Consider the following 13,055-nt stretch of genomic DNA (forward strand, 5'->3'; position numbering starts at 1 on the left):
CCTCTGACTATCCACTCTGTCTATGCCCCTCATAATTTTGTAGACCTCTATCAGGTCGCCCCTCAACCTCTGTCATTCCAGTGAGAACAAACCGAGTTTATTCAACCGCTCCTCATAGCTAATGCCCTCCATACCAGGCAAATTCCTGGTCAATTTCTTCTGCACCCTCTCTAACCCTGCACCCTTGCAGTGGGGAACTGCAACTAAGCGGGGTCTCACTTCCTCGGCAGCAGCCGATCTCCACTCCTTTCTTCTGGGCCACCGACCACGTTCAGAGCCCTCTGATCAGCCGTGGTGAAGCACCACAGGTCCGGCGGTCCCCCTCCAGTTTTCTCCCGGCAGTTATGGCCAGCCTTCTCCTGCGGGAGGTGGGGGGAGCCAGAAAACGATTCTGTTGGACAGTACGACGCATGCAGCCCAGAGTGGGTAGCTGGTGGTCTCAATGGCCAGAGCACCCGGCAACGGTGGCTGGTAATGGGTGCCGGATGGGTGGGCGTTCGCCCGCCCTCCGGGTGGGAGGGCAGGGGGTCGTTTGGTTTACGGGTGTGTGGGATGGGGTTAGTGCTGGGAGCACAGCGTTGCCCATTCACCCAGGCCGCCTTGAGGAGGTTGTGCAGTTTCTCCCGGCACTGCTGGCCAGTCAGGGCATTTTTGCTGTGGGTGGTGACCATCTCTACCCAGGCATCAACGGCAGCGGCTGGCAGCCTCCTTCTAGGCCGGGGTACAGGGCGGCCTGCCTCTCCTCCACTGCATCCAGGAGGGGCTCCGGCTTGGCCCCGTGAAACAGGGTGTCCGCTCCTCGCTGCCAACTTGTTGGCTGGAATGGTGTGTGTGGGGAGTGCAGTGTGTATATGTGGCTGCAACTTGTCAGCCTCCTGAGTGTCAATCGCAAATCCGGCGAATCCTGTACCGTTTCTCACTAGAATCTATTGTGTTCCATGTGATGCCGGTGCTAACCTCTCAACAGTCGCTGAATCGGTCCAGGTGCACCGCCAGTTATGCTGTCGTGGAACTCCATGAATCCTGTGCCAATGTCAACACTTAGACTCAGGAACGGAGAATCCAGCCGGTAGTTTTACCAAACAGTTTTTGAAATCCATTTCCACCACTCGCATCCACCCTCACCTTAACCTCATTGAAAATCTCAAATCAAATTAGTCAAACATGACTCGTCCTTCACAAAACAATGCTAGCTCTCCTTTATCGGTCTATGCTTGTCCTACCTCTTCATTCACCTGAGGAAGGAGCTGTGCTCCGAAAGCTACTGATTTGAAATAAACCTGTTGGACTTTAACCTGGTGTTGTAAGACATTTTACAGTGTCCAAATAAAGGTTAATTTTTTTCCAATTATTTCTAGAAGCTTCCCCACCACAGACATTAAACTAACTGGTCTGGAATTACTTGTATTTATCCTTCTCCCAATTGAACAAACTTGTAATATTTGCAATACTTCACTCTTTTGGCACCATCCCTGTATTTAAGGAGGAATGGAAAATTATGACCAGTACCTGCATAATTCACACCCTCACTTCCCTCAGCAATCTAGGATGTATCCCACCCAGACTGGATGTTTTATCCATTTTAAGTACTGCCAGTTTTCCAGTACATCTTCTTCAATTGTTTGGATATTATCCAATGTCCTGGCAACCTCTTTGTTCACTGTAACTTTGACAAAGTCCTCTTCCTTAGCAAATGCGAGTGGAAAGAATTAATTTAATATCCTGCACCTCAGCCAACGGCTCTCAATTTTGGTCCCTAATCAGTTACACCTAAAAACATTTTACTGCTAAAAGAATTACTGGATTTTGATACAGCCAGAGCTGCCAACCTTTCCCAATAGATTCCGCGCGAGGATCACATGACATGCATGCACTGTAGAGTGTGCAGGGTGGAGATCAGAGGGGGCGGAGCTTCTGCTCAGGGTCCTGTCCTCAAGCAGCCGTCACCAAGGAAACCAATCGAAGCGTTTCGAGGAGAATGCATTCACTGCGGCTTGCCAATCAGCTCCCCTTCCAATCTCTCTCTCTCTCTACTCTCCCCCCCCCCCCCCCCCCCCCCCCCCAACGCACACACGCACAAAGTCAGCCAGCCCTTTACAGGGAACTGCCTCTTAATATTTTTTTTCTTCCCGCCCAAAAAAAACCCCTCACTTAAATACTTTCCTTCAGTGTGGTGTCAGGTTGAATTTGACCAGGGCAGACATGGGTAGAAAGTGAAAACTCCACACAGTCACCCGAGGCTGGGATTGAACCTGGAGCTGTGAGGTACCGGTGCTAACCACTGTGCCACCGTGCCGCCCCTAATTCAGAGTGGCACGTAACTTGGATAAGAAATTGAAAATTCGTAGTGTTACCATGACATTGCTGCTTCTCTTGTTCTCATTGGGGGCAAAATGTGGCATTCAAGTAATTTTGATGAGATTCTGTGGTGGAGTCTGTACATTGTACGCTGCAGCCACTGTGCACCAATGGTAAAGGAGCTAAGTATCATCCAGTGGTAAATAGGCAAAATATATCTAGCGGAAGCGCCAACAATTAAGCAATTTTCCCTGTCCTAATTGATTTTTGTGTGTTGTTGTAGCTGCGTCAACCCATGCAAGAGATTAGGGGTGAAATTCTCCCAAAAATTGGTGTCATTTCTGGAGGTGAAACCAGTGAGAATCATGCTGGCTGTTACAGCATGATACCCATCGCAATTCACCCACACTTCATCATTGTTTTGAAGCTTCAGGAGATTCTCACTGAATTATCCCACTATTTTTTCTGGACTGGGGAACTAAAGACAACGGCAAGACTGGATCCTCAGAGATCGGTGTGCCACTTTTTAAGGGTGCCAGATCGCAAAGTTAAATTCATCCAACTGTGCCAGCCATTCTGGGGTGGTTCCCAGTCAGACACCGAGCCTCTGAACAGGGTAGGGAAGGGTCACCATGGGTGGGTAGAGGGGGAGAGATGATGGACCAAGCCACGGCCTATGAGAAGAGGATGAGATTAGGACCTCTGCAGACTTGCCAGATCCTCGCTGCCGCCACATGTCCTCCATCGTCCGTCCGGTCCCGCAACTCCACCCCGGGCTCATCCTCCAGGCCCACCTGGTCTGAATCTTCCTCATCCTCCTCATTTTGCTCCTCCTCCACCACGTCGGCCCCGCTGCTGTGCCAGGCTGTGGAGGACACAGCAGCGCAGCACAAAATGAGCGGCCCTCTGAGGGGTGTACTGCAGTGCACCACCAGTGTGGGCGCGATACCGGAACCGCATTTTAAGTGGTCCGATGCACCGCTCTATGACAGCCTGGATGGCCACATGGGCCTCGTTAGATCGGACCTGTGCATCAGTCTCCAGTCTCCATACTGGCGTCATTAGCCAGGACCTCAGTGGCTGCCCCTTAACCCCCAAGAGCCAACCGGTCATCCTGGGGTGCGCCTCGAAAACGCCGAGGATCAGCAACTGCCCCAGGATGTAGCTATTGTGCACTTTCCCGGGGAAGTGTACACACACGTGCATGATCTTCAGGTGGTGGTTGCATAGAGGTTGGACATTCAGAAAGTGGAACCCCTTCCTGTTAATGAAGGGCACTTCAACACAGTGCCATTACAACACAGCCATTCTTGGTGATGAACAATGAAGTTTGTCACCAGAGTATATTCTGTGCTTTGTTTCTCTCCCTCAAAGTAATTTTCAACACTATGGGTATGTAAGAACATATGAAATAGAGGCAGGAGAAGACCACATGGCCAGAAGACCATCTCTGTTTGCCTACTGCCAACTGGTCTGTCCGATTTTCCTGTTGCTGAACTTTGTAGTGATTGTTTACAACCAGGTGTCTTGTTAGGACATTTCAGAGTGCATTAGCAATCGGCTACGTAATGTGAATAGAAGTCATAGATTATCTTAGAATTTACAGTGCCATAGGAGGCCATTTGGACAATCGAGTCTGCACCGGCCCTTGGAAAGAGCACCCCACTTAAGCCCACGCCTCCACCATATCCCCACACCCCCACCCTTTTCCTGTAATCCTACCTAACCTTTTAATTTGGACATTAAGGGCAATTTATCATGGCCAATCCACCTAACCCGCACATCTTTGGACTGTGGGAGGAAACCGGAGCACCCGGAGGAAACCCACGCAGACACGGGGAGAACGTGCAGACTCCGCACAGACAGTGACCCAAGCCAAGAATCGAACCTGAGACCTGTCGTGATATGCATCACTGTATACACACAAGCGGTTAATGTAAATACACTACAACTAAGTAACCACTAGAGGGAACACCAGAGATGTCATGACATGCAGACACACAACTAATGGGTCATTAGAACAGGACACAACTAATGGGTAATCAGGACACCCAGAGGTGGCATTACCAAAAGGGGGCACTACACGACCCATATAAAAAGGACAAGGCACACAGTCTCTGCCTCTTCCACCGGCAGAAACCAAGAGAGCAGGACAGGGTTGATTATCAGCAACATCACACCCTAGCAAATGGTCGAGAGCAAGCTTGTATAGTTAGCAGAATAGGCTGAGGGCGCGATTCTCCGCACCCGCGGAAAATTCACGGCCGACTTCGCCGACGGCCCGACACGGCCCCGTTCCCGAGGTATTCACGCCCGGGAAATGGGCTAGGAACGGGGCAGCGGCAATTACGTTCCAGATGACGTCAGAACACGGCGACGCCACGAACACGCCCACGTGATGCCGCCGACGTCGTAAAAAGGCGCAGGCGAGCACAGGAACGGGACGAGAAACATGTCGGAGCCACGGAGGGCAGCGCCGAGGTTTGCTGAGGCCGACATAGAAACGCTCCTCGATGAGGTGGAGCAGAGGAGGGGCATCATCTGCCCGAGAAGAGGGCATCACCACCCTGCAAGCGTGGTGCGCCAGGCCTGGCGAGAGGTGGCTGCGGCTGTGAGTGCTGTGGGGCAGACCCCTCGCAAAAAGCTGCACGAGTCCAAAGATGTGCGGGTTAGGTGGATTGGCCATGCTAAATTGCCCGTAGTGTCCTAAAAAGTTACTTTAAGGGGGGGGGGGGGGGGGTTGTTGGGGGTATAGGGTGGATACGTGGGTTTGTGTAGGGTGATCATGGCTCGGCACAACATCGAGGGCCGAAGGGCCTGTTCTGTGCTGTACTGTTCTATGTTCTATGACCTCACCAGGGCTGCCAGGGTAAGTGCCAAGAGGGTGCCCCCGGGTCACAACCATCCTCCCCCCCTTTACTTAATCACCCACCACCCCCCCTGGCACGGGAGGTGGAGGGGGATTGGGGCAGAGTGAGTGGAGGGTGGATCACTAAGTAGTCACAGACCCAGCGCTCTGGCCCCCCCCTGGAGAGATGCAATGGTCTTGTTACAACTTGACCCCCAACCTGTGCCAGTATCTGAACGGCCTGCTGATACCTGCCGTATTGTAATGATCTACCTATGCCCCCTCCCCCAACAGGACACGACCGCTCACAACAACCGTGAGCGGAACAAGACTGGAGGGGGTTCCCCCATTCTACACCCCCTCACCACGTTCGAGCAGAGGGCACTGGACCTTGTTGGGGGATCTGCCACCCGGGAGGTCGCGCAATGCGAGGTTGGCGGAGCTGCACCAAGTGAGACAACCCTCCTTGACAAACACACACCTCTCCCCCATCCTCTGTCCCTTCACACTCTGCCAACTGGGACGCCTCCCCCATCCTCTGTCCCTTCATACCCTGCCCACTGGGATACCTCCCCCATCCTCTGTCCCTTCACACTCTGCCCACTGGGACCGTCCAGCGCCCGGTCGAGTGTCTCTAAATAACCAGTTTCATTCTCATCCCTAGGACGTGATGCTGTATGACCAGGGCCGTCTGCCTCCAGGCGGAGACAGGCATCTGCCCCCACCGCACCCAGGGCCGCACGACAGAGGGTGCCCGATCAGCGGGGAGTCCCATCCTCCCCCACCGAATCTGTGGAGCAGGACACCCAGAGGGCGGCGAGAGAGGGAGAGTGACAAATGGCCCGCAAACGCCCTGCGGCCTCTCAGTGGGTCGATGACATAGAGGAGGCGTGCACCCAAGACGACCTCGAGCTTGCGGCACAGCTATCTCCCACACCATCCACCATCCCAGAGACACTCACCCCGGTTGCGCTATTTAGTGATGAGGCTCCTGGGTCACAGTCTGGGTCGCACATCACAGCTGAGCAGGTACAGCAAGTGGAGGTCGGAGCAGCCGAGGGCCTGGACTGGCGGAGGGCAGGCCAGGCCCAGCATCCAGCTGGTTCCCAGACGTTTTCCGAGTTCCTGGAGTTTCTCAACCACCCGCACAGCCGATGCGTCAAGAAACCCAGGGACACAATGACGGGATGAGGGCTGTCTTCCAGCATCTGCAGACGCAGTTAGAGGAGTCGAACCGCGTCCACGAGCAGGGAGTGGTGCCGCTCATGGCAGCAACCCAGACCGACACCGCATGGGTGGCATCCGCGGTGGAGGCAACGGGTCAGGTTATGCAAGACGTTGGGCTTAATGTGCACGCGTCATCCTCGGCCCTGGACAGGGTTGCCCTCTCACAGGCAGCAATGCGCCAGAGCCAACACGACATTGCCGGCGCGCTGCGGGTCTTGGCCGAGTCTCAGCAGGTCATGGCCCAGTCGCAGCACGCTATGGCACAGTCACAGCAGTCGATGGCACAGTCCCAGCAGTCAGTCGCGGAGAGCATCAACCGCCTGACACACGTGCTGGATGGCATCGTGCTCTCACAGGTTGAGATCGCACAGTCCCTGGCGGGAATGTCTACTCCCTGGACTCCGTCTCTGCAAACTTTCGGATCCTGGTGGAGACCGTTGCAGGCCTCCAGGACTGGCAGCATCAGGTATCGGTGGCGCGACGGGGCACCTCCCCGCTCACACCTCTGTCCCACAGTGAAGCCCGGGGGCCACCGGGCTCCCCGAGGGAGGAGGAGGTTTCGGGGCCCGTCCCATTAACTCCATCACGGGACGTCCCGGAATGCTCGGCCTCCCCCCGTCCCATCCCTGGTGCATCGGGTGGGCAGCAGGCAGAGCAGGGTGGCACAACGTCACCCGAGACGCCCGCAGAGCAGCCTGGCCCATCAAGGCCGGGTTGCCCCAGGAAACGCTTGCCGAAGGAGAAACTGGTTGAAGGGGGCGATTCACAGCAGTCCTCCTCCACTCCTGCTGTATCATCTGGGGAATCACTGAGACGTAGTGGTAGGGCCCGTAAGGCAACAAAGAGAGACACAGAGTAAGTTGGCACGGGTGAAGGGCACAGTTTAGTTGTAGGGGCTAGGGCATCTGTAAATTATTGTTACCATTAAACGCACTGTTCCACCTTACTTGTAATACCGTGTGATTGTTCCACAGCCACAGGAATCGTGATGGTGACCGAGTGTCGCTGGGGTTGACGAGCGGTGAAACTTTGGTGCTGGGTGTGTAGTTCTCCCCCCCCCCCCCCCCCCCCCATCCCCTCCCACAGCTATCCCACGCGGGCACGTGATGGAGTGTCCGTGACGAACTCAGCAGCCACCAAGGTGGATGGTTCAGCTATTGCCATGGGTCAGACTCTCTCTAACGATTCTGAGCTCACAGCTCATCGCAGAGCGGGCTGTCATCATTCCACATGGCACTGATCACACCCGCTGACACAGCCATCAATGTTGTGCCATACCGTTGTGCCGCAGTGGTAAGGGTGATGTCGACGTGGAGCAGTGTACACGGAGAGGGGGTACGGAGGGAGGGGTGGTTGTGGTGGTGGCAGTTGTGTGTTGACCCTCTGCACGACTGGCAATGCAGGTGGTGGTTTGGTGTTCAGCAGGGACGTCGCATGCGACGCGTGAACCGTGCTGCCACCAAGGCGTCGCGTGCCCGCCATCCTCGCCGGGTCCGTCGTGCCGCCTCCTGGGCATCACCAGCACCTGGGTCGTGTCTGCGTGTTGCGCCCGCCACTCCGCCAGCCTCCTCCTCCTCCTCCTCCTTCTCTGTGCTGGCACCACTGCCACTGGCTTCTCCCTCCGCCTCCTGCAGCAGGTCATCTCCCCTCTGCATCGCGATGTTGTGCAGCGCACAGCAGACCACAACAATGCGAGCGACCTTGTCGGGCTGGTACTGCAGGGCCCCTCCGGAACGGTCCAGGCACCTGAATCTCATTCTTCAGGAGCCCAAGGCAGCACTCCACCACACCCCTGGTTGCTGCATGGGCCTCGTTGTATCGGGTTTCCACATTGGTCTAAGGCCTCCGTATAGGCGTCATCAGCCAAGACCTCAGTGGATAACCCCTGTCGCCCAGCAACCAGCCCCTCAGCCAGGGGGGGATGTCCCTCAAACATCGCAGGGATGTACGACTGCGCCAGTATGTAGGAGTCATGCACACTCCCTGGGAACCTTGCACAGACGTTCATGAACCTCATGTGGGGGTAGCATACCACCTAGATATTCATGGAGTATGACCCCCTCCTGTTTGTGAAGACCTCCCTGTCCCCTGCAGGCGGGCGCATGGGGACGTGAACACAATCGATTGCCCCCTGCACCATCGGTATCCCGGCCACGCTGGCAAATCCACGAGCTTGTGAATCTTGACTTGCTCGGTCCTCGGGAAAGGTGACGTAGCGATCGCCGATGGCATAGAGGGCGTCGGTCACATCCCGGATGCACCTGTGCACCGATGACTGGGAGATCCCGGAGAGGTCCCTGCTCGGAGACTGGAAGGAGCCGGTCGCATAGAAGTTAAGAACGACTGTCACCTTGATGGCAACCGGGATCGCGTGTCCGCCCCCCGTTCCACATGGGGCGAAGTGCGCCACGAGGTGACAGATATGTATCACCGTCTGCCTACTCAGCCGGAGTCTCCTCCTGCAGGTGATATCCGTAATTGTTAGGAAAGAGATCCGGGCACGGTACACCCTCGGCCTTGGTCGTCGCCTCTGGCACTGTGGCTGCACCCTCACTCTCTCCTCCCCCCCCCCCCCCCCCCTCCTCCTCCTCCCCCCATGCTGCTCGACAACTGGCAACTCCTCGGCTCTTCCCTCTGCTGCTGCAGCTGGCCCTGCATCCACTGTGGGTTGTGGCTGTGGATGCTGCTCCATCTCTAAATGCAGTGCAGCGGCCCCAACCACTGCGCTGAACATAGCCGTTCTGTTCGCAGACAATGTGCTAACCTACAGAAGGGTGGTGGGGGGCAGAGAAACGGGACATGTTGGACGGAGGTTAGTCAACACCTTGACAGCCGCCTGCCACGGGATACCTCTGTGTCCCGGTGGCCTGGCCACGCTGCTGACACGTGGGCAGCCTAACCCCTGGTCACTTTCTGCATCCAACGGGCAGTTAACTACGTCCTCTTCACCGGTGCGTCAGTGGCCTGTGGCTGTAAGCCACACGGCAACCAGCCGCCGTGTCCTCGTGACCGGCACGCCATGGCATGGTGGCAGACATTTTGTAACCGGGGTTGGACGGGTCACTCGCTCACTCTCTCCCTACACCCCCCCCCACTCCCACTTCCCCCCCTCAGTCTCCCACTCCCCCCTCAGTCTCCCCCACTCCCCCTCCGTCTCCCACACTCCCCCCTCCATCTCCTACACTCCCCCCTCCGTCTCCCACACTCCCCCTCAGTCTCCCACTCCCCCCTCAGTCTCCCCCACTCCCCCCTCAATCTCCCCCACTCCCACCCTCAGTCTCCCCCACTCCCCCCTCCATCTCCCACACCCCCCCTCCGTCTCCCACACTCCCCCCTCAGTCTCCCACTCCCCCCCTCCGTCTCCCACACTCCCCCCTCCGTCTCCCACACTCCCCCCTCCGTCTCCCACACTCCCCCCCTCAGTCTCCCACACCCCCACTCCGTCTCCCACACTCCACCCCCCCTCCGTCTCCCACACTCCCCCCCTCCTTCTCCCACACGCCCCCCTCCGTCTCCCACACTCCCCCCCTCCGTCTCCCACACTCCCCCCCCCTCAGTCTCCCACACTCCCCCCCTCAGTCTCCCACACCCCCTCTCCGTCTCCCACACTCCCCCCCTCCGTCTCCCACACTCCCCCCTTCCTTCTCCCACACTCCCCCCTCAGTCTCCCACACTCCTCACCTCAGTCTTCCACCACCCCCGCTCTGGACCCCCCTCCCGTTCTCGGGGATGCTTTCCCCGTTGTGGCCAGACTCCAGCAGTGCGCTGAGCTGTGCGCTGAGCAGTGCGCTCACCTCCTCGATGCTCTCGTCAGCCAGCACGACTGGTTGACGAACTTGAAAAGCAGGTGTGTTGGCCGGCGTGAAAACATTACGTGATGACGTCGGGACTTCGGCCCATCCGGGCCGGAGAATAGCGGGGGGCCAAAAAGTCGGGCTTCCGGTCGTGTCAGGGGGTCTGTCGAGGCCTTTGCCAGGAATGCCGACGTGTAGTTTGTGCGGGGTTCGGAGAATAGCGGGAGGGCGTCGGACCGGCGTCGCCGTGAAAACTGGCACAGCCCGCCATTCTCCAAACCGGCGTGAGAGCGGAGAATCGCGCCCTGAGTTATTAGAGGCAGATTAGTAGAGTGTCGAACTCATTTAAGAACATTGTTAATCACTCAATAAATTTGTTAAACTTATCTCCGAGTCTGAAGCATCTTTCAGCAGAGTCTAAATCAAGTAGCAGCTTATGTTACTCGCAATAACATAACACAACAGAACCCTGGAGCTGTGAAGCAACAGTGCTAACCACTGTGCTACCGTGCCGCCCGCTATCACTAGATCGAATCGGCAGGCTGAACTAGTTGAACTTCTATAACAATCCTTCTTGTGGTTATTTTTCTGTCGTTAGTCCCCAAATTTCACTTGAAATAGTCTCCAAGGTAAAAGAGGCTTATATAGTATCGTGAGATGTAGTACCCATTTATCACCAACAGGTGGAAAATGTAACTCCGAGATTTGGTAGCCCCTCCACAAAAAGAAACCCAAAGGTTTTTCATGGATGGATGAGCTGAGTTTTTGAAATAACTCCCTCGTCTTTATTTCTCAGGACCCTCTATGATCAACTATCAAGGGCCTCACGGTAGCATGGTGGTTAGCATCAATGCTTCACAGCTCCAGGGTCCCAGGTTCGATTCCCGGCTGGGTCACTGTCAGTGTGGAGTCTGCACGGCCTCCCCGTGTGCGCGTGGGTTTCCTCCGGGTGCTCCGGCTTCCTCCCACAGTCCAAAGATGTGCGGGTTAGGTGGATTGGCCATGCTAAATTGCCCGTAGTGTAAGGTTAATGGGGGGATTGTTGGGTTACGGGTATACGGGTTACGTGGGTTTAAGTGGGGTGATCATTGTTCGGCACAACATCGAGGGCCGAAGGGCCTGTTCTGTGCTGTACTGTTCTATGTTCTAAGTCCAAGACAGAAGACAAAAAGACTGCTATTATTGTTTCAGTTCTGAAATTTCGCTGGATTTATTTGTATTTGTGTTAGGGTTCGGGCGGCAGGTGGGTGGTATTTGTCCTAAATATTTGAGTCCTTGGAACATTTAAATTTCTGATTTATATTGAAACTTTTCTTCCAAGGTTTAATTTGGACTTACGGATCAAGGACCTTTCCAACTTGATTTTGTGTTTTTTCTCTTAAGTCATCAACTTTTTTTGATATGATCTTTGCAGACTTTTTCCTATATTGAAAAGAAGAAATAGTAATTGTGATTATTTTAATAGGAGATGCCTCATTTGAACAAAACATAGGAAAGAAGTATCACAAGTTAAGAACACACAAACATTCAACAATGAGCAGCTCAGGAAGATTAGGGGCAGCACGGTAGCATGGGGGCAGCAAGGTAGCATGGGGGGCAGCACGGTAGCATGGTGGTTAGCATAAATGCTTCACAGCTCCAGGGTCCCAGGTTCGATTCCCGGCTGGGTCACTGTCTGTGCGGAGTCTGCACGTCCTCCCCGTGTGTGCGTGGGTTTCCTCCGGGTGCTCCGGTTTCCTCCCACAGTCCAAAGATGTGCGGGTTAGGTGGATTGGCCATGCTAAATTGCCCGTAGTGTCCTAAAAAGTAAGGTTAAGGGGGGTGGGGGGGGGGGGGTGGGCTGGGGGTGGGGGGGGGTGGGGGGGGTGGGGGGGTGGGGGGGGGGTGGGGGGGTGGGCTGGGGGTGGGGGGGGTGGGGGGGGGGGTGGGGTGGGGGTGGGTGGGGGGGGGGGTGGGGGGGGGTTGTTGGGTTACGGGTATAGGGTGGATACGTGGGTTTGAGTAGGGTGATCATTGCTCGGCACAACATCGAGGGCCGAAGGGCCTGTTCTGTGCTGTACTGTTCTATGTTCTATTAGCCGGTCTGTCAAGCCTGTACCACACTCAGAAAAGCATCAGAGGCCAACATGAATACCAACTGTGTGCCTATTTATGACAAAGTTATCTAATATTGATTGGCAATGTACAGTTCCCTTGACTGATACAATATCATTATTTTTAAAAGGCCTGGTGTGATTTTCATGACAAGAGCTTCATTTTTGTGGCTGTTGCATTGTATAGGGTTTTCTTGAAAGTGTGGTCAATAATGAAGTGACAAATTTGACAGGCACATTTAGTATGTCAGTTTTCTGATTCATCTGAAATTATTTTTTACCTCACTAAGGCCAAAAGATGTGGAATATCAAACAGAGGTCAATGAAGATGTGTGGGATAGGTACCAAAAAAGGTTCTAAACATCATTACAGTCTTTTATTAAACTTAGAGATTGTGTAATAGAGATCAGTGCCTATTTTTGAAATCATTGCCGTATGAAAAGTCTGGCACTAAATTTTGAATTTGTAAAGCATTCCCTTAATGTTTTATTGGCAGGGCTTTACTTTCATTCAACAGAAGAAAAACAAGGTGTTGCTGCAACTAGTCATTAGGACAAACACTCACTGTTGCATTTCAGTTATCCAATTTAATGATTTTGCTGTTAATCTTCCATCATTAAAATAAGGCGTCTCTATTCCAAATGTGCTATATTTGCTGTGTCTTGACCAGTCATATTTTCTGTCCTTCTGCTCCCCTGTGGAAATAGTTCAAAAAATCTGTTTAAATCTTGTCACCTATATTATCATTTTGGCCGCTATTATGTGTCAGCTATAATTGCTCACATTCTAAAACAG

The 13,055-nt window shown here is 54.5% G+C and overlaps 1 protein-coding gene across 2 annotated transcripts in view; it reads right to left on the reverse strand.

The window, feature by feature from the left end:
- efhb (EF-hand domain family, member B) overlaps nucleotides 1-13,055 on the reverse strand; it is a 111,231-nt gene that overhangs the window by 44,088 nt on the left and 54,088 nt on the right. For both annotated transcript variants that reach the window (XM_038797844.1, XM_038797845.1), the window contains exons 6-7: nucleotides 12,826-12,955; nucleotides 11,506-11,589 (exon numbers count right to left, since the gene is read on the reverse strand). In XM_038797844.1, the coding sequence (XP_038653772.1) occupies nucleotides 11,506-11,589; nucleotides 12,826-12,955 (214 nt within the window). The remainder of the gene's footprint in view (nucleotides 1-11,505; nucleotides 11,590-12,825; nucleotides 12,956-13,055) is intronic.

The sequence above is a fragment of the Scyliorhinus canicula genome, chromosome 5 (assembly GCF_902713615.1).
Source record: "Scyliorhinus canicula chromosome 5, sScyCan1.1, whole genome shotgun sequence".
NCBI lineage: Eukaryota > Metazoa > Chordata > Chondrichthyes > Carcharhiniformes > Scyliorhinidae > Scyliorhinus > Scyliorhinus canicula.